We start from the raw sequence: 21,244 nt of genomic DNA on the forward strand, positions 1-21,244 counted from the left end.
GCTTTCCATCGTTGATGTGGACTCACGGAGGGGTTTTGCAGCTTTTCCCCAGGCTCTCCCTTGTGGGGTGGTGAGGTGGCCCACAGCAGTGTTAGTGTGGGACAGGGTGGAGCACGTGCTGTCCCCTCACACCTCCACTGTCCTTGGGAGCTGCCACCAGGGTCTAATGAGCTCACAGACTCAAGCAGAGGTAGGTGTTGGGGCACAGAGCAGTGCATTGCCATCTCTGGGTGTTGTGGCACCTTGGGACCGTGTCACCCTCTGACTCTCTGGAGCAGAGGTGGTGCTGAGGTTTGGTTCACAGAGCCAAACTCATCCATGGGGGCCTGGAAATCTTGGCATTGTGCTGTGGTGGTGACAAGCTGTGCCAATAATTGGAAAGAGGTGCTTTCTGGTGGGCAGGAACAAAATCAGAGGAAGGAGGGATGAAATTCTCTGCTATGTTTGCATGGTGTGCAGGGGTTGAAGGTCAGAGCAGGGTTGGGGTCTGTGGGCACAGGGCAGCATTGGGGTGCTGGTGAAAGAGTGGGGAGCAGCCTTGGGGTGCTGGTGGGTGTTGGGGGGGCTGTGTTGGTGTCTTGTCTTGTGTTTGTACTCTGTGAAACGGCTGCGTGGGAATAAAAAGTGTTGTAATCCTTCGTAAGCACCGGCTCCTGTGTGATGGGGGTGAGGAACAGCAGGGCCTGGAGGACACCAAGGCTGCCAAGAGACCCTGGGAGGGATGGACAGGGAGTTTTGGGGTGCCAGGCAGGGGCACAGCAGAGCTGAGGGCACGGGTTGTGGCTGGATGTGGGTCTGGCAGGTTTGCCGTGGGGTGGGCTGGGATGTAGGGCAGAAGGAGCAGAGGAGATTTTGGTTCTGGGACAGAGGGCAGCTGGTTCCTTTTCCCTCAAGACAAAAGGTGGGTAACAGAATGTCATGGACTCTGCTCTGCTTGTTCTCTGCCTCTCAGCTCCCTCTCTGTGCCCTCTGTGTGTGTGTTAGCTCTGAATTCTCTCCTTCACCCATCTTTGCTCCCTGTGACTGCCTCTTTGCTCTCTGCTGCCTCATTCCCCCATCTCTGCTCCTCTTTGCTCTCCTGTCCCTGCTCCCTCTGCCCTCTCTCTGTGCTTCTTTGCCATCCCTCCCCTGTCCCTGCTCTCTGCTCCCTCGCAGTGTCACTCTCAGCTGGCCCCAGTGTCTCTGCCTCTTTTCCCTCTCTCTCCCATATTTGCCCTCTGTGCCCTCTGCACCTCCCTCGTTGCTCTCCAGGTCTCCCATCTCCCTCTCCGGTCTCTCTTTGCCCCTGGCCGTGTCTCCCACCCTTATCTCAGCATGAATTCCTGATCTGCTGAAGGGTGGCAGCAGCGTGGCCGTGCTGCACCCCAGGGAGCTGCCTGGGGGCTCTGGGGGTGCTGTGGCTGTGGGGGGACACCCCGAGGATGGAGAGGATCCCCAAGGCACCGGAGGATGGTGCTGGCTGGCCTTTGGTGGCTGAGCAGGTGAGTGAACAGCACAGTGGGGTGGTGGGAGCACTGCAAGAGCTTGTGGGGATGTTAAATATTTGCTTTGGCTCTTAAAGGGTTTGGCAGATTGTCCAAAGAGCGATGGTGAGAGGAGAGCCTGAGTGTGGAGATCACACTGACTGCAGCACTGACCACAGCACTGACTACAGAACTGACCACAGCACTTGCTGGGAAGGACGAAAGTTTGACAAGAAAGTCTCACAGATTTGTGTGCTTGGCAGAAAGATTTTTGAATGTACAATCTGCTTCCATCTCTACTCCTTCTTCAGATTTTGATATAGAAGAAAAGAATGGCTGAGCCAATCTCACTGGATAACCAAGGAGGCCAAGGGTGTGTTAGTTAGAAGGGGTTTTTATGGCTTAGAGCAAAGGATAAACTCACCCCAAACAAGAAGATGTTTTTACCAAGCAGAAAGAGAGCACAGGCAAACAAGGCAGCAAAGTTGCAAATCAAAAAAAGGTCTCAGAATTTTCCACTGCAAGAAAATTGAAAAACATCTTCTAGCTTCAACTGTAATGTACTGACTTTTATTCCAACGGCAGTTGTTTTTCTTTTGCAGACTCCTGACTGATTTAGCCCAAATTTATTAAAGAGTGATTACCTACCTCTGTGTTAATGATGATTAAAACCAAACCCTGGTTCAGTTGTGCTGTTAATGGTGGTACCCCAATAAATTTGGTTTAAAGTTTCAAATGCTGTTGGTGTCTTTTACATCCATCCAAGATCTGCAGCTCCAGAGGGTGACAGGGTGGGGGGACAGAGGGAACGGATTGAGCTGGAGAGCTCTGAGCTGCTCCAAATGCACAGGAATTTCCCCACCCCAAATTCCAAGGGGGCGCAGAAGGAGCTGTCCCACAGGGCAGGGCTGGGAGCTTTGTCAGGAATAACTCTGTTCACCCTGAGGAATCCCAAGGAGCAAGAGAAACCCCAAATTATTCATACCTGACATCAAGCAAGCCCCAGAAAAATGCAAAGTGACCCCAAAGTGTGTGGAGAGAGTGAGTTTGAGCTCAAGAAACCCTGATGACCTGAAGGAGCCCCAAGTTTTAATTTTTGACCTCTAGAAATCCCAAAATGACCGAAATAACCCCAAAAGTGACCAAAAGGAATCTCAAAGTCTTCTGGAGAGAGTTTGAACGCCAATAACCCCAATGACCCATAGTAACCCCAATGACCTATAGTAACCCCAAATTTTAATTTTTGGCCTCTAATAACCCCAAAATGACCTCTAGTAACCCCAAAATGACCTGAAGTGACCCCAAAAGTGACCTAAAGTAACCCCAACATTTTCTGGAGAGAGTGAATTTGACCTCAAGTAACCCCAATGACCCATAGTAACCCCAATGACCTCTAGTAACCCCAAAATGACCTCTAGTGACCCCACAATGACCTAAAGTAACCCCAAAAATGACCTAAAGCAACCCCAAAATTTTCAGGAGAGAGCAAGTTTGACCTCAAGTAACCCCAATGACCTATAGTAACCCCAATGACCTCAAGTAACACCAAATTTTAATTGTGGCCCTGTAGTAACCCACAAAATGGTGAAAGTAATCCCAAAGTGCTCTACAGAGAGTGAGTTTGACCTTAAGAAACCCAAGCTAATTAAAATTTGGGGTTACTAGAGGTCATTGGGGTTACTTGAGGTCAAACTTGCTCGCTCCTGAAAATTTTGGGGTTACTTTAGGTCACTTTTGGTGTCACTTCAGGTCATTTTGGGGTTACTATAGGTCATTGTGGGGTTACTAGAGGTCAAAAATTAAAATTTGGGGTTACTCTAGGTCATTGGGGTTACTTGAGGTCAAACTTGCTCACTCCTGAAAATTTTGGGGTTACTTTAGGTCACTTTTGGAGTCACTTCAGGTCATTTTAGGGTTACTACAGGTCATTTGGGGTTACTAGAGGTCAAAAATTAAAATTTGGGGTTACTATAGGTCATTGGGGTTACTTGAGGTCAAACTTGCTCTCTCCTGAAAATTTTGGGGTTACTTTAGGTCACTTTTGGGGTCACTTCAGGTCATTTTAGGGTTACTACAGGTCATTTGGGGTTACTAGAGGTCAAAAATTAAAATTTGGGGTTACTATAGGTCATTGTGGGATCACTAGAGGTCATTTTGGGGTTACTATAGGTCATTGGGGTTACTATGGGTCATTGGGGTTACTTGAGGTCAAACTTGCTCCCTCCTGAAATTTTTGGGGTTACTTTAGGTCACTTTTGGGGTTACTTCAGGTCATTTGGGGTTACTAGAGGTCAATCCTTAAAATTTGAGGTTACTATAGGTCATTGGGGTTACTTGAGGTCAAAAATTAAAATTTGGGGTTACTATAGGTCAAACTCGCTCTCTCCTGAAAATTTTGGGGTTATTTTAGGGCACTGTGGGGTTATGACCCCATAAGAAACCCCATTTATTTGGTGGAGGCCACACTTTTACCAAACCAAAAAAAAAAAATTATATTCTAATAAAAAGAGCAAACAGGGCTGATTTAAAATAATTTTTATTGAGAAATAATAATTATGTACAACTTTATCCTTGCTGAACCAGATTTTTAACTTAGACCAAATATTTCCCCCAGCTGAGCCCAAACCCATTTTATTTTAATGCTTAAATAAAGGCGATTCCAGAAGGAATGAAAGTTCTGCACAGCATTTCCTCATGGAGCAACGGTGGATTTTTCTTTCCTCCATCATCTTTCCATACCAATATCCTGTATTTGATACAGATGGATAAAAATGTGCATCAAACATATGGAATTTTTTGGAGTCCCAAATATATCTATAGCTATCTATATTGGTAGATAAAGATATAGATTATATCATCTATATATCTATAGCTATATAGATATACACACACATATATATATAGATAGATATAGATATAAATATCTACATATCTATTTTTATATATATTTTTTTATATTTCTATATAGATATCTATATAGAAATATCTATATATATAGATATTTATATATAGATAGATATAGATTAGATATAGATATCTAGATATCTATTTATATATATATTTCTATATTTCTATATAGACATCTATATATTTATATATATAGATATTTATATATAGATTAATATAGATTATATATAGATATAGATAGATGATATAGATATCGATATATCTATTTATATCTATATCTATATATATATTTCTATTTTTTTATATGTATCTATATATTTATATGTTTATATATCTAGATATAGAGATATACATATAAATATAAATCTATATATCTATATATATAGAAATATATATATCTAGCCATATATACATATACTTATCTATATGCACACACATATTTCCCATATATTTTTGAGAAATATATATATATTGTTCATAACCGAGGGGACAGCAGGGAAGGAGCCCGGAGCAGGCAGAATTCCACAAAATTCCCCCAAATTCCCCAAAATTCCGTCTCCGGCAGCGCTCCGCACGCCCCGCCCAGACCACGCCCCATCCAGGCCACGCCCAGCGTCAGGCCACGCCCATAACACCGCCCCAGCCAATGGCTACGCCCCAGCCCGTGACTCCGCCTCTTTCTGCGCACTGCCGTCGCCTCCCGAGGTGGCGCGAGCCCTTCCTCCGGTGACGTCACGTGGCGCTACCGTGTGGCCCCGGCCCCGACCCGCGCCACTGTGGGACCTGTGGCAGGTAACGGGATGGGGGACCGGGAATGGGGGGGTCAGGATGGGGGATCGGGGTACCGGCATGGCGGGTTTGGGTACCGGCATGGGGGTACCGGGGTGGGGGCAGCGCCCCCGCGCTCCCCGCACCCCGCGCGTCCCTCCCCGCCGCTGGCCGGGCCACCTGCGGCTCCCGGACACGGTGACGCCCCCCTGGCCGCCCACCCTGCTCCGCGAATCGCCCCGCAGGGCACGGAACGGAGCCCCATGAGCTGCCCTTAAAGGGGTTTCGCGCACCCCAGCTGTCACCCGTCCCGCTGCCACCCACAGCCCGCTGTCCCCTGCCACAAGTGTCCCCTCCCGCAGCTCAGCGCACTGAATCAGGCGAGTCCCCCACTCCTGGTGCTGCCCCGCTTCACACCCACACCCTGCGCGTCCCAGATCCGCTCCCCATTCCCGGCAGAGGCCATCCAGCCAGCCAGACAGCATGCCAGCCCTGCCAACCCCTGCCCACATCCTGGCGGGCACCCACATCCCGTGCTGGGCAGGGACAGCTCGGTCACAGCGAGTCCTTTTCCCGCAGGAGCCACCATGGATCTGGTGCTGGAAGCCGCGGACCGGCACCTCCTGACGCCCTACGTGTACCCGGCGGGGTGGCCCGAGGCCGAGCCGTGCCGGCAGCTCCTCAGCCTCTTTGTCATCACCAACCTGGGCGCCCTCGCCCTCTACCTGCTCTTCGGCACCCTCAGCTACTACTTCATCTTCGACCACGAGCTCAAGAAACATCCCCAGTTCCTGGAGGTGAGTGCTCCTTGCTGACTGCTCACCGTGTTCACAGGGCTCTGAGGGTGAGGGAGGCTCACTGTGATTGGCCATTAATTAGAAACAACCACATGGACCAATCACAGATGCACCTGTTGCATTCCACAGCAGCAGATAATCAATGTTTACATTTTGTTCCTGAGGCTTCTCAGGAGGAAAAATCCTAAGAAAAAGATTTTTCATAAAAGATGTCTGTCCCCCTCGCCATCCCCTTGTCCATCCAAATGTCACCTGCCAGTGGTGTGGCACGGGCTGTCCCCACTGTCACATCCACCCTTCTCTGCCTCATCCCTGTGCCACATCCCACTGACCCCAACACCCAGCTCGAGCACAGCTGTTCCCATTTGAGCAGCACTCTGTGTCCCACACCATGGCACAGATGCCACGACAAAGGGGTGGCCAAGATGCCCTCCTGGCCATATGAGGGGCACTGGGGCTCTCAGATGTCCCCTGTGCCCCACAGAACCAGGTGGAGATGTCCCCTGTGTCCCCTGACCGCTCTTGCCACACCCCACAGAACCAGGTGAGCTCAGAAAAGTCCCCTGACCCCTGATCCCTGTTGACACACCCCACAGAGCCAGGTGAGCCAGGAAATATCCCCTGTACCCCTGACCCTGTTGACACACCCCACAGAGCCAGGTGAGCCAGGAAATATCCCCTGTACCCCTGACCCTGTTGTCACACCCCACAGAGCCAGGTGAGCCAGGAAATACCCCTGTGCCCCTGACCCTGTTGTCACACCCCCAGAGCCAGGTGAGCCAGGAAATGTCCCCTGTGCCCCTGACCCTGCTGTCACACCCCCAGAACCAGGTGAGCCGGGAGATCTCCTACGCCCTGCGCTCCCTGCCCTGGATCAGTGTCCCCACCGTCGCCCTGTTCTTCGCCGAGGTGCGGGGCTACAGCAAACTCTACGACAACATCGAGGACTCCCCGTATGGTGAGTGACCTCCCTGCACCCCCTGCCACACCTGGGTCACCTCCCTCAGACCCCATTTCTCCCGATGGCAACCCCAGGAGATCCCCCTGGGTACCTGCTGTGCCAGCCTGTCAGCCAAAAGCCCAGGTTCTCTGTAGGAGAGCACCCAGACACCCTCACTCGGGGTTGTGTCCCCCTCCTTGACACACTCCATCCTCCACAAGAGATCCTTCCCTTCCCTGGGCACAGCTCCAGTGAAACAGCACCCGACTCACCTGCCCTGAGTCACGTGGGACAGCCTGAGCCTGTCACCTCAGTGTGGCAGCCCCTGACATGACTCAACTGTGTTTCCCACCACGAGGATCATTGTGGGGACCCTCACAGCCTCCTGATGTGCCACCTCTAACAACCCTGTCCCCCCTCTCCAGGCTGGTCTGGTGTCTTCCTCAGCATGCTGTCCTTCCTCTTCTTCACGGACATGGGCATCTACTGGATACACCGTGGTCTCCACCACAAGTTGTTCTATAAGGTATGGGACAGGACAGGGGGCTCTGGGCAAGAGTCCTTGTCCTGCTCTGGTGACATTTCCAAGCTGCATGCTGGGGTGGGAATGGCTGAGCAAGGCTTCACCATGTGATGGTCATCAACACACTATTAATTAACCTTCCTCTATATTTCCTAGTATCAAAAACAATAACCAACTGTCACCATCACTCCATAACCACCCCCAAACAAACATAGAATTAACCCCAGAACTAACCCCCCCCAAAAAAAACCAAACAAAAATACAAACCATGATCATAAATCATCAACCGATCACCCACCAAATGTTACGTTCTTGTAGCTTATAAAAAGCATGGTACTGAAGATGTCAAGCTGAGAGCCCTTTAGGGCACATGTCCCCCCTTCAGTTTGGGTGGTGGTGGCCCCAACAGCATCCCCTGGGACCATGAATCTGGCTGGGGGACCCTCTTGTGACCGTGTTCACAGGGGTCTGAGGATGAGGGAAGAGACGAGGATCTGACTCCATGTTTCAGAAGGCTTGATTTATTATTTTATGATATATATTACATTAAAACTGTAAGAGTAGTTTTAATACAATATATATCATAAAATAGTTTTAATATAATATAGATCATAAAATAAACTAAAAAACTAAAAGAATAGAAGAAAGGATTTTATCAGAAGGCTGGCTAAGAATAGAAAAAGAAAGAATGATAACAAAGGTTTGTGGCTCGGATTCTCTGTCTGAGTCAGCTGGACTGTGATTGGCCATTAATTAGAAACAACCAACATGGGCTAATCAAAGATCTACTTGTTGCATTCTACAGCAGCAGATAACCATTGTTTACATTTTGTTCCTGAGGCCTCCCAGCTTCTCAGGAGGAAAAATCCTAAAGAAAGGATTTTTCATAAGAGATGTCTGTGACAGGGCACATGTCCCCCTCTCAGTTTGGGTGGTGGTGGCTCACACAGCATCCCTTGGGGCCACGAATCTGGCTCTGGGGATCCACCCTGACTGACAGCCCCGTGTCCCCGCAGCGCTTCCACAAGCCCCACCACCTGTGGAAGATCGCCACGCCCTTCGCCAGCCACGCCTTCCACCCCGTGGATGGCTTCATGCAGAGCCTGCCCTACCACATCTACCCCTTCCTGTTCCCCCTGCACAAAGTCACCTACCTGGGCCTCTACATCTTCGTCAACGTCTGGACCATCTCCATCCACGACGGCGATTACCGCGTGCCGCGGCTGCTGCGGCACATCATCAACGGCTCTGCCCACCACACCGACCACCACCTGTACTTCGACTACAACTACGGGCAGTACTTCACCCTCTGGGACAAGATTGGGGGTTCCTACAAGAGCCCCACGTCCTTTGAGGGCAAAGGCCCCCACGATTACTTGCGCAAGCTCCGAGAGAAAGATCCGGGAGCGTCCAACGGCATCGGGGCCTCCAAGAAAGACCCGGGAGCATCCAATGGCACCGTGGCCTCCAAGACTGAGTAGGCTTCCTCCAGGTGTGTCCCTCCTCTGGCTGGATCTTGTCCCATTCCTCACCAGCCACCCAAGACATAGGTCACCATATAGGACACCAACAAACAGAGAGTCCCTGATGGCGTGATCAGTGTGCGGTGATTTTTGGGGAGCGCCCGACGTGCCCCCTCCCAAATCGGCGGTGTCCGGCCTGCTCCTCACCACAGATCTGCCCTGATTTTCCTACTGCTTCCCCTCCCAGCTCCCTTTGGGTCTCTGCTGAGGTCCCTGCGCTGCTTTAGTGCTGTTCTGATGCTTTGCAAGAATAACAACATGGCACAAATAGAACAGTAACGTGGCACAAATTAACGTGACTTGTGGCAGGGGCTTTGTTCCTCTGCTGCACCCGTTTGTTGGTCCCATCATGGTGTCCATTGGGACAAGCTGTATTTTGGATAAAACCCTACCTTTTGGAGGTGGTGTGGCTTCTTCTGATGGCTCCCTTGGTGGCACTTCTTGCACTCAACCTCCTTCCTCTTGCCTGGGGATGTCCCATGGAAACATCATGCCTGTAGGACAGAAGCAGGCTTTGAGTCTTGTGCGTCTCTCTGAGAACACTGAGGGGGAAGGGAGGAGGCCCAGGCACCCAAATGTGAGGGGCAGGGGCTTCTCCTCACTCAAGGGTTCGTGGTCAGCTTCCCCCCTTAAGGGCCTGTGTGTTTCCTGCTGAAATTTGGGGTGACCTTTGGGGTGACCCATGTTTAATAAATCTCAATTGCCAACTTGCCTGCTGTTTGCTCCCTTCTCCCTGGCTCCTGGGGCATCCCATTTCTGCCCTGCAGCACCCATGAGGGGCTTGGCACAGAGCCGTGCTGTGCTGGCAGCAAATTTGGGCCAGAACAGCAGAAGATGGGCAAAACACAGAGTGGCCAGAGCCACCACAGAACCTTAGGTGTGACCGTGTCCCTGCACAGTGACAGCTGTGCTTTCCCACTCCCTGCTCCCCTGGTTTCAGCAGTTCCTGGAGCCCTTGCTGGGGATGAAGGCCTCTCTGAGAGTCCTTGGGGATGAAGGCCTCTCTGTGAGTCCTTGGGGATGGAGGCCTCTCTGTGAGGCCCTTGCAGTGGTGACAGCCCTTTAGTGGGTTCCTTGCAGTGGTGACAGCCTCTCTGTGGGTCCCTTGCAGTGGTGACAGCCCCTCTGTGGGTCCCTTGCAGTGGTGACAGCCTCTCTGTGGGTCCCCTGCAGTGGTGACAGCCCCTCTGCTCCTCGTCCACCCTCAGCAGTCCCCAGGCCAAGGCTGCACCACCACACCTGTGGCACCTGGGGAGCACAAGGGACACCTGCCCCATGTCCTGCCACCACAGTCACACTCTGCCTTCCCCTTTCCACCATCCCAACCTGCTCTCCCCACGTGGACAGCACCCCTGAGCCCTGTGTGCTGATTAACCCGGGGTCAAGGCAGAGCCCAGATCAAACACGGTGACAACACCACAGGCCTTGGCCAGCCTGATTCCCAGTCCACTCTTGGAAAGGCTCCAGGGTTCTCGGGTTCTCAAAATCCCATCCTCCCACCTTAGCTGAGCCTGGGCACCCCATCCTGGGAGGGTGCAGCCTGGGGACCCCATCCTGGCAGCTTGGGGACAGACAGTGACCCTCACAGGGCACCACATCTTCCTCCCCACACAACAAAACTCCCTCAGTGACTCTGCCCAGAGCCACTGTGACTCCTCCAGGCGGACATCACTCTGAGCCAAGACCTCTAAAAGCCTCATTAGGAGGGTTTATAACTGCATTGACCCCATAATTGAAGTCCTGGGGTGAGATTGCATCGCTCTGGTGCACTCACCCTCCCACGGCCGTGCTGCCTGGCACTGCCCGGGGGTGGATGTGCAGCTCCGGGCACGGGCACATCGTGTCCTGCCGGTCACAGATCGTGTCCTGCCGGTCACACGGCCCTGCCAAGGCTGTCACATCCCCGCCGTGCCCTTGGGGCTCTGGAACACGGAGCAGCTCTGGCTCTGCTCCCCTGGTGCTGCTGCTGCTGCCACAAGATGGGGATGTTGCTCACCACAGCTGCACCTGCGTGGATGCCCTTCCTCCTCCTCCTCCTCCTCCTCCTCTGTCGCTATAGGACACCAAAGAACACAACCTCACACCGCTGTTCTCAAGAAATGGTGAAGAAAAAAACTAAAGTTTATTTTCTGACTCCAACATTTATAGTTGTCCAAAAGTGGATTGGAGGGTGACAGTGCCACCTCTCCAATGACACTGGGCAAACCAACAGCCCATCAACTTTCTCCTCCTTCATAAAGGAATGCAAAACAATGAGTCATTTACAGAAAATGTGTAAGAAAGTTTGCTACAAGAATATCAACATCAGAAGGCTTAGAAAATCTTAAAAAACCAGGGTGACACTCCTTCAGTGTGGGGCAGGAGGGGCTCTCTTAGAGGGCACACATGGGGTGTCCCTGCTCCTGTTCCATGACCCCATTCCTCACGTTTTTCCTGGCATCAGAGCCTTTTCTGCTCATTTTTCTCCAAGAGCTGCCCTGTCCCACCCCACACAGAGCATTTCCTTCCCTCCTTTCACCCCTACACGTTTGTACCACACACTGAACGTCCCCCTCAGAGAGCCCCCAGCACACACACTGTGTGTGAGAATGCAACAACTGGGTGCCTCTGACACAGCCCTGAGCCCTGCAGGGAACCCTACAGCCATCATCATCCTCTGAGGAAGGCTCTGAGGCCAGTGCCATGGGCAGGATGCTACCTTTGGCTCCTGGCATCCCTGTTTTGCTGCCTGATTCAGCTCCAGCATCAAGCAATGGCTCCTTTAAGCAGCCTCTCAGTGAGGCTTTGTGGCAATGGCTGTTCCAGCCCCCCAACCCTCTGGGAGCTCTAAAGCTGAGAGTGGGAAAGGTGTCAATGAAGAAGAGAAGGAAAAGCAGGGGGCCAGGGGCTCCTCACAACCATCATCATCCTCTGAGGAAGGCTCTGAGGCCAGTGCCATGGGCAGGATGCTGTCTTTGGTTCCCTGATTCAGCTCCAGCATCAAGCAATCGCTCCTTTAAGCAGCCTCTCAGTGAGGCTTTGTGGCAATGGCTGTTCCAGCCCCCCAACCCTCTGGGAGCTCTAAAGCTGAGAGTGGGAAAGGTCTTAAGGAAGAGGGGAAGGAAAAGCAGGGGGCCAGGAGCTCCTCACAACCATCATCATCCTCTGAGGAAGGCTCTGAGGCCAGTGCCATGGGCAGGATGCTGTCTTTGGTTCCCTGATTCAGCTCCAGCATCAAGCAATGGCTCCTTTAAGCAGCTTTACCCTCTCAGTGAGGCTTTGTGGCAATGGCTGTTCCAGCCCCCCAAACCCTCTGGGAGCACTAAAGCTGAGAGTGGGAAAGGTCTTAAGGAAGAGGGGAAGGAAAAGCAGGGGGCCAGGGGCTCCTCACAACCATCATCATCCTCTGAGGAAGGCTCTGAGGCCAGTGCCATGGGCAGGATGCTGTCTTTGATTCCCTGATTCAGCTCCAGCATCAAGCAATGGCTCCTTTAAGCAGCCTCTCAGTGAGGCTTTGTGGCAATGGCTGTTCCAGCCCCCCAAACCCTCTGGGAGCACTAAAGCTGAGACAGGGAAAGGTCTCAAGGAAGAAGGGAAGGAAAAGCAGGGGGCCAGGGGCTCCTCACCTTGCTCTTGGAGTTCACAGCTTTTGCTGCTGATGAAATCCAGATGGACCTTAAAATAAACTCTGCACTGTTCCCCTCTCCCCTTTACAACAACAACAAAAAAATCCCTTGGCAAGGGAAACGCGTGTTTCCCTGCACAAAGAAAGAGCCATTCATCTGTGAGCATTTAGCAGGGCTGGGCTCACCCAGCCACTGGCTGAAGCTCCCACCCTGTGCCCACCACAGGGGCACAGGGACCCTTCTTACACCCTGCAAAAAGGGTGAAAAAGGGGCTGGAAGAGAGACAGCAAAACCCCCAAACACCATTTTCCTCCATTTAGCACCTCAGCAAAGGCAGCTCCTCATTTCCTCCCATTTCTTACTCTATTCCTGTTACAGTTTGAACCTGCTTTACCTTTCTCCTACAAGAAATAAATACACTAATAATTAACCACATTAAAACCCACCACATTCATCAACACAGCAGTTAGAAAATCTCAACATTAAAAAAAAAATCTAAAATTAATAAAGCAATATCACTACAGCTCCTCATGTCCTGGTGTTTTTTCGGTCTTTCTCATCTGGCCCAGAGATGAGAAGGATTTACCTTTCTCCTATCACACAACAAGAAATAAATGCACTGATGATTAGCCAGCACTAAAACCCACCACACTCCTCAGCACATCAGTTAGAAAATCTCAAAATTTTAAAAAATCAAAAATTAACAAACCAAAATCACTACAATTCCTCATCTCCAGGTCCTTTTTGAGTCCTCATCTGGCCCAGAAATGAGAAGGATTTACCTTTCTCCTAATCCTCACAACAAGAAATAAATACACTAATTATTAACCAACACTAAAACCCACCACACTCACCAACACATCAGTTAGAAAATCTCAAAATTTAAAAAAAAAAATTAACAAAGCAAAATCACTACAGCTCCTCATTCCAGGTCCTTTTTGAGTCCTTCTCATCTAGCCCAGAGAGATACATAATACACTGATGATTAACCAACACTAAAACCCACCACACTCCTCAGCACATCAGTTAGAAAATCTCAAAATTTAAAAAAAAAATCTAAAAATAACAAACCAAAATCGCTACAGCTCCTCATCTCCAGGTCCTTTTGGAGTCCTTCTCATCCTGCCCAGACATCAGCTGGCTGCAGGGATTCCCACACAACAGAACTCCCTCAGTGACTCTGCCCAGAGCCACGGTGACCTCCTGTCCTCCAGGGGGACATCACTCTGAGTCCAGACCTCTAAAAGCCTTTTTAGGAGGCTTTATAATTGTATTGACCCCGTAATTGAAATGCACTTACTGGGTTTCTAGGTGAAAGCACCTCGGGGAAAGCTCTGGACAATGTTCCTGCTATTAAGGCAAGTGGAAAAGGAGGAGTAAGATTGCCTTGGGGCTGTCCATGGGATTTACAGGCTCCCATTCCTTCACTGCTGGGCAATATCCTTTTTTTTTATTGGAAATGCTGGAGAGGCAGAGGGGTTGAAAGCCATCAGTGTGTTCCCAGTACCTCAGAGACAGCAAACCCCCTCAAAACACCATTTTCCTCCATTTAGCACCTCAGCAAAAATAGTTCCTCATTTCCTCCCATTTCTTACTCTATTCCTGTTATAGTTTGAACCTGCTTTACCTTTCTCCTACAAGAAATAAATACACTAATGATTAACCACATTAAAACCCACCACAACACACTCATCAACACATTAGTTAGAAAATCTCAAAATTAAAAAACAATCTAAAATTAACAAACCAAAATCGCTACAATTCCTCATTTCCAGGTCCTTTTTGAGTCCTTCTCATCTGGCCCAGAGATGAGGACTTCACCTTTCTCCTAATCCTATCTCACAACAAGAAATAAATTCACTGATGGTTAACCAATACTAAAACCCACCTGAGCTGCTAAGGAATGGCCTGAGCCATTCTTAGCAGCAATACCATGCCTAAAAAACCAGCAGTGCAGGAGATGAGGCTTGGTTGGGTATTCAGGGACAGCACAGGGCTGATGCCAGTGGGCACAATCTGATTTATTGGGGCAGCTCAAAGTGCTGGGCTCCAGCAAATTTGGGCCAAAACAGCAGGAGATGGGCAAAGCAAGGATGCAGGGTAGGATGGGGGAGCAAGGATTTGAGGCAGGAGGTTCAAATGACAGTGGGAGATGACAAAATGACACTGGGAGATGGCAGGAAAGGTGAGCTCTGCCTGTTGCTCAGCACCAGCTTGTCTCTAAATTTCTTTCTGAAAGGGATGCACAGTGACCAGGGCAGCAGCACCAGGGGAATCCCACAGCTGGGATTTTGAGCTGCCCCAATAAATCAGATTGTGGCCACTGGCATCAGTGCTGTGCTGTCCCTGCACAACCAGCCAAGCATCACCTCCTGCCCTTTGGTGAGTTATGGGCACATTGCCCGTGCCAAGTGCTCTGTGGGCACCACACGGGCACTGGCACAGCTCAAACCCACCTGCCATGGCTGGGAGAGGGGGCACAAGGCCCTGGAGAGACCCTGAGGGTTTCTGCCTTCCTGCTCCCACTGTGTCTTGCTCACCTTCCCAGCTCTGTCGAGGTGAAAACACGGCAGGAATTGAGACACTTTCCACTGTCCCAGGTTGCTCCAAGGCACATCCAACCCAGCCTTGGACAATTCTGGAGATCCAGGGGCAGCCAGAGCTTCTTTGTGCCAGGGTCTCACCACCCTCACAGGGAGGAATTTCCTCCTTACAACCAATCTAACCCTGCTCTTTGCTAGTTTGAAGCCTTTCCCCTTTGCCCTGTCACTCCACACGCTCCTAAGCAGCTTCTTTACTTCAACACAGTTTCCTTTCATTCATTCTTGCTCCCTTCAACTTGATTTCCAGCTGCTTCATTTCTCTTTACTCCATTTCACAGAAATGAACTTGAACTTATTACTTCACTTATTATTTCACTTCACTTATTATCTGGACGTGAAGAGAGGGAGAGGAAAAAAAAGAAGAAGATAAAGAGCAGAGAAAAGGTGAGGAAGAGGAGATGCAGGGCGAGGGGCCCGAGCTTTAGTACATTTCACAGAAATTCACCAGAACTTATTTCACTCCATCTCGAGCATCCTCCGGAGAGGCCGAAAAAGATGGAGAGGGAAGAAAAAGAAGAAGAGGGAAGAAACGAGCAAGAAGGAGGCAAGAAGAAGGGAAGGGGCCCGAGCTTTACACAGAAATCCACCAGAACTTATTTCACTACATCTCGTCGGGGAGCAGAGCATCCTCCGGAGAGGCCGAAAAAGACGGAGAGGGAAGAAAAAGAGGAAGAAGAAAGAAAAAGAAGAAGGGGAAAGAAACGAGTGAGAAGGAGGCGAGAAGAGGGAAGGGGGCACGAGGTTATTTCACTCCATCTAGGGGAGCCGACCATCCTCCGGAGAGGCCGAAAAAGACGGAAAGGGAAGAAAAAGAAGAAGAGGGAAGAAGAGCGAGAAGGAGGCGAGAAGAGGGGAGGGGGCCCAAGTTTTAATCCACACCACAGAACTTATCACCAGAACTTATTTCACTGCATCTCGGCGGGAAGCCAGGAGCATCCTCCGGAGAGGCCGAAAAAGACGGAGAGGGAAGAAAAGAGCGAGAAGAGGAGAGGGGGCCCGAGCTTTAGTCCATTTCACAGAAATTCACCAGAACTTATTTCAGATTGTTCCCCGAGATTCCATCTTGTCGGGGAGCCGAGCATCCTCCGGAGAGGCCGAAAAAGACGGAGAGGGAAGAAAAAGACGCAGAGGGAAGAAAGGAGCGAGCAGAGGGGAGCAGAGGCTCGGGGGCCCGAGGCTCGGTGCCCGCGGGGGGGCTCGCAGCAGCAGCGGCGGCGCTCGCTGCCCATGCACATTCTCTCCGGGCGGCGGCGCGGCTGCCGCTCCTGCCGGCCCCGCTCGGCCCCGCTCGGCTCCGCTCCGCCCGGCCCCGGCGGCACGAACATGGCGACACGGAGCTGCGGCGGGGCCGGCCGTGCCTCCGCGCTCCCCCGCCGGCTCCTGCCGCTCCTGCCGCTGCTGCTGCTGCTGCCCGTGCCCGTTCCTGCCCGCTCGCCGCCGCTGCTGCTGCTCCGCGCCCCGCCGGCCCCCGCCGAGCCCCCGCGGGGCCGCCGCGCCGCGCCGCGCCCGCCCGAGCCCATCCAGGTGTACGGACAGGTGAGCCCGCACCGCGGCCGGCACGGAGGGGCGCAGGCACTGCTCGAGCCCCGAGCTCCGTCAGCACCCCCCGCTCCGCAGCCTGCCCCGGGGGTCGCGCCCGGGCAGGGGTCGGTGCGGGGAGCGCGGCTCTCCATCCCCGCATCCCCGCGGGCTCGGAGGGAGCAGCCAAGGGCACGCAGCGGGGATTGGGGCCGGGCATCCCCGGCAAGGGAAGGGACGGACAGAGATTCCCTGCGGGCAGCGGCGCCGTGAGCCAGGGATGCTCGCCCTGAGCTGGGCAGGGGGAGGTGACGCCGGGGGAAACCATGGCTCTGTGCGAGGCGCCGTGTCCTTCCTTCCATCCATCCTCGCGATCCTGGCGTGCCCCAGCCGTCCTCCGCTGAGCCTCGGCAAAAAGGGGAGCAGAGCCGCTCACGGCAGGAAAGCACAGAAACTGCTATTGCTGAAAGTATCCCTGCTCGGGCTCCATTCACTGGCAAGTTTTGCTGCCAGGACCATGAAGGCTCCCCCTCATGCCCCTTCTTTTCCATCTCTTTTGGGTGGTGATGACAAATTGCACTTGGGCTTTCGGCTGGGGAAAGCTCCAGCTTTTTAAAGGTTCTGCTTTATTTTTGATGTACCCACACACTGTCTGCACTTCTCTGCCCTACTTGATCCTCCTTGCTGACACTGCCTGTGTCCCCATCACGTGCCCAAAATGCCAATGGGGGGGGACCAGCCCACGGAGGGACATGGCACATTTGAGGAGAGGCTTTGAGCCTTTGGTGACATCTGCCTTTGCCTCCTTGGATGGTGTTTTCCCCCCTGGTGCTCTATAATTTCCCCTTTTTGCTACTTCTAGGATCAGTCACGAGGCAGGGCCGGCCCTGGAGCTGCTGGAGGGGCACACGCAGGGCTGCTGCTGCTCCTAAAGCCCTTCTGTTCCCTTGTTTAGGGAAAAGCTGTTCCTCCTCCCCTTGAAAATCTGCTTCGCCTCCTCTACCTCCTCAGCGTTTGGCTGTTTTTAGCATAACACAGCTACCCCATTTTAGAAGAAAACATGACACTTGTCTCTCATCCACGGCAAGGCATTGGTGGCACTTTGCCTTCTGTTTCCCCATGCCTTCAATCCAGCCAGGCAGAGAGCAGCTCCAGCAGGGATGTCCCTGTCACCTGCACAGGAGCTGCAGACCCTGCAGGGTGCAGTGACCCTGTCACCATCCAGAACAGGACTAATGGGAAGCGGTGGGAGTTCAACAGTTTGCCCCTGTTTGGGATTTTCTCATTGCCTCGAGCTTCCAGGAGGGATTGGCCTGGGGAATGGAGCTGCTCTCCCTGGCAGCAGAGCTCACAGCACCGGATCCTTGCTCTGCTGTGGGGCAGGACACACAGATTTTACAGCTCAGGTGTGTCACCAGGAAGAGCTGCTCTGCACTAAACAACATTTCTGAGCTCTCTACAGCGCTTCAGATCAGGGCTCTGCCTTAATAAAAGGGACAAGAGTGAGCCTGTGTGCCCTGGGCTGCGTCACAGGTCTGACCACACGAGTTCCAAATGCCTGGCAAGCCGGAAAGGCCGTGCAGCTCCGTGCTCAGGGGTCTCGTGCCTGGTCACAAGCACCCAGCAATCCCCGTGACCTCCCTCCCCCAGCCCTCTGGCTCTCCAGCAGCAGCAGAAAATCAAAGTGCAGTCAAAGCACTCCTCTCCCAGGGCCATCAGCACGAGGGGCAGTGCTGGGAGCCAGCATCCTTGTGCCATGTCACTGCAGTCCCTGCTCTGGGACACATCCCACTCCCGTGCCTTTGGCAGGTCACTTGGCCATATGCTGCGCTCTGGCTCGTGCCCCAAAACTCACTGCCCTTCCCTGGCTCTGTGCTGTGGTGCTGAACCAGGCTGGGGGCACAGCTGAGAGCCCAGGCTGAGCCCAGGGGATGGGGAGAGCAGGGTTTGCTGCTGTGGGGGTGATGGCATCAGGGGAGCAGAGGGATGACAGGAGCAGGAGCCACCCCTGGCACTGTGGGGATGGGGACAGGAGCTCCCCTGGCACTCAGGGGATGGGAATAGGAGCTCCCCTGGCACTCAGGGGATGGGGACAGGAGCCACCCTGGCACTCAGGGGATGGGAACAGGAGCCACCCTGGCACTCAGGGGATGGGGACAGGAGCTCCCCTGGCACTCAGGGGATGGGGACAGGAGCTCCCCTGGCACTCAGGGGATGGGGACAGGAGCCACCCCGGCACTCTGGGACTGTGCTGGGTGCAGGAGTCACCCCTGGCACTCTGGGGCTGGGGACAGGAGCCAGCATCCTTGTGCCGTGTCACTGCAGTCCCTGCTCTGGGACACATCCCACCCCCGTGCCTTTGGCAGGTCACTTGGCCATATGCTGCGCTCTGGCTCGTGCCCCAAAACTGCCTGCCCTTCCCTGGCTCTCTGAACCAAGCTGGTGGGACAGCTGAGAGCCCAGGCTGAGCTCAGGGAATGGGGAGAGCAGGGTTTGCTGCTGTGGGGGTGATGGCATCAGGGGAGCAGAGGGAGGGATGCATTGCTCTCTGTCTGGAACTGAGCAGGGGAAGAACATCCAAAGCCTTTGTAGCTCCTCAGGAGCCAAGCACAGCTTACTCAGCACTGTCAGGAACAGGCTCAGAGCCCTCTTGCCTTGGACACCAAAGCACAAGATGTAACTTGGATTTTTTTATCTGGACCCTCAGTGCTGAGCACATCCTTGCAGCAAAACTTCCCAGGAACATCCCCAAAGAACAGGACCAGCAGCCTCACCCCCCTTTGTGGCTTTTCCTTGTTTTTTTCTGACTCTGAAACAGCAGCAATCAGGCGACCAAATGCCTGACTCGAGTCCCTCAGCTTTGAGACAGAGCAGGTTTTGTTCCTTTGCCCAGCCCTCACCTCTGTGGGATTGTTGGTGAGGGTTACAATGGACAGACTGTTTGAGGCAGGCACTGACACGAGACAGGACCTTTCTGGGATGCCACTGGCAGCAGAGGAGCATCCCCAGGGCAAGAAAACTTCACCCTTGGGGTGAGCAGGGCTCCCTGAACCCCTTCCACAAGGGCGGCACCTCACCCTGCCCTCCTGCTCCTGGAACGAGCTGCTGGCCACCCTCCTGTCTCCTCACCACCTTTGTGCTCCTGCCCCACACATCCCTGCTCAGTCCTAGAAATCACAGAAAAATCACAGAAAAATCACAGAATGACCAGGCTGGAAGAGACCCTAAAAATCACCCAGTCCAACCCAGCCCCAACCCCTCACCCTAAACCCTGGCACCCAGTGCCACATCCAGGCTTTGTTAAACACACCCAGGGATGGTGACTCCACCACTTCCCCAGGCAGAACATTCCAGAACTTTACCACCCTTTCTGTAAAAAACTTTTTCCTTATATCTAGCCTGTCTAAACAGGGCCTGGCTCCAGGATTTGCCATTTCCACCATCCCACATAAATCCTGGTTGCTGGGTGTGAACCAGCCCTGAACCACAGAGAATACAACAAACACAGGAGAGCAAAGCAGCCACTCTGGGTGTGTGCTGGGCTGAAGGGTGACCATGGGAGGGGTATGGGGACACTGTTGTGTCATGGCTGTGGCACACAGAGAGGAAAAATGCCGGGGCAGGAGCCCAGATTGGCTCTGCTGGTGCTGAGGGGAGTGATGAGAGCATTGACACTGCTGAAACATCTCTGACCTTGACCTGCAGGCATCCCTCCCCCTTCTCTGGCAAAGGTTTATCTGGAGCCACCCCCAAAGCACACAGCTCAAAAGAAATCATTGCTTTAAACCACGCTAGGACAAAGGACATCATCTCTGAGGGCTGGTGGCTCCTGTGGCAGCCCCTTCCCCTCTGTGCTGTCACTGCAGGGCTTGAGCCTCTCCCTGTGCTCAGCATGCATGTGGCTGTCACCTCTGTGCCTCCCTGAACCAGTGTTAGTGCCTGCCCTAACATCATTTTTCTGGGGGGAACTGTTTTTTTGCTCCCAGCCTTATTTCCTGATAACCCATCCTGCCTTTGAGGACAACCACCGAGTTTTCACCATTCCCAGCCCATTCTCTACAGCCTGACCTCTCACCAGCCTTGACCCTGACCCTGCCCACCCTTCTGTGCTGATGGAGGCCTCAGATGATGCCCTGCCCGTCGTGCAGAGCTGGCAGAGAGCCCTGCTGCTCCCAGGGGAGGCAGGGATTGCTCTGCAGGGCGAGCTCCACGCAGCCCTGGAGTGCAGACATCAGTCACGCCGCATCCCAACTGAACCATACTTAATTTTGACCTACTTTGCCAGCCTGGCAGAGCCTCCCCAGATCAGACTTTAACCTTGTGGAGGTGCCCTGGGTGGTGACATGTCCCAGCTGCAGCTCTTCCTCCCCATTGCTGAGTCTTTCATTGCACCCTGAGGGGGTTTCCGTGCTCCTGGCATTTGCTTTTAGCCAGAGTTTGATCCCTGCAAGCCACACAGCTCCTGCTCCTGGCACCATAATGGCTGGGAGAGGTATTTGTGGTTTTATTCATTGTTTTTCCCCTCCAGCAGATTCCTCACAGATCCTGTGAGCGCTGTGATATCCCAGGGGCATCGCTCAAGCTTTTCCAGAGCTGC

The 21,244-nt window shown here is 52.7% G+C and overlaps 2 protein-coding genes and 1 long non-coding RNA gene across 4 annotated transcripts in view; 2 read left to right on the forward strand and 1 right to left on the reverse strand.

Moving 5' to 3' along the window:
• Window positions 1-3,982: 3,982 nt before the first annotated feature.
• LOC135457521 (uncharacterized) lies at window positions 3,983-5,805 on the reverse strand. Its single transcript, XR_010442738.1, has 2 exons — window positions 5,667-5,805; window positions 3,983-4,209 (listed from the first exon to the last, which is right to left on the reverse strand). It is a non-coding gene; the product is annotated as an uncharacterized LOC135457521 (long non-coding RNA).
• SC5D (sterol-C5-desaturase) lies at window positions 5,726-9,632 on the forward strand. Its single transcript, XM_064732169.1, has 4 exons — window positions 5,726-5,935; window positions 6,761-6,893; window positions 7,301-7,401; window positions 8,415-9,632. Exons 1-4 carry the CDS (start codon window positions 5,726-5,728, stop codon window positions 8,877-8,879), a joined length of 909 nt encoding a protein of 302 aa, XP_064588239.1. The 3' UTR covers window positions 8,880-9,632.
• A 6,795-nt stretch (window positions 9,633-16,427) lies between these two features.
• Window positions 16,428-21,244, forward strand: part of SORL1 (sortilin related receptor 1) — a 60,581-nt gene continuing 55,764 nt past the window's right edge. For both annotated transcript variants that reach the window (XM_064732170.1, XM_064732171.1), the window contains exon 1: window positions 16,428-16,665. In XM_064732170.1, coding sequence (XP_064588240.1) covers window positions 16,453-16,665 — 213 coding nt within the window. In that variant the 5' untranslated portion in view covers window positions 16,428-16,452. The remainder of the gene's footprint in view (window positions 16,666-21,244) is intronic.

Source organism: Zonotrichia leucophrys, chromosome 24 (assembly GCF_028769735.1).
Source record: "Zonotrichia leucophrys gambelii isolate GWCS_2022_RI chromosome 24, RI_Zleu_2.0, whole genome shotgun sequence".
NCBI lineage: Eukaryota > Metazoa > Chordata > Aves > Passeriformes > Passerellidae > Zonotrichia > Zonotrichia leucophrys.

Coding starts and splice junctions, on each gene's coding strand:
- SC5D (XM_064732169.1), top strand. CDS start 5,726: ATGGATCTGGTGCTGGAAGCCGCGGACCGGCACCTCCTGACGCCCTAC. Junction 5,936..6,760: donor AACATCCCCAGTTCCTGGAG/GTGAGTGCTCCT, acceptor TCACACCCCCAG/AACCAGGTGAGCCGGGAGAT. Junction 7,402..8,414: donor ACCACAAGTTGTTCTATAAG/GTATGGGACAGG, acceptor GTGTCCCCGCAG/CGCTTCCACAAGCCCCACCA.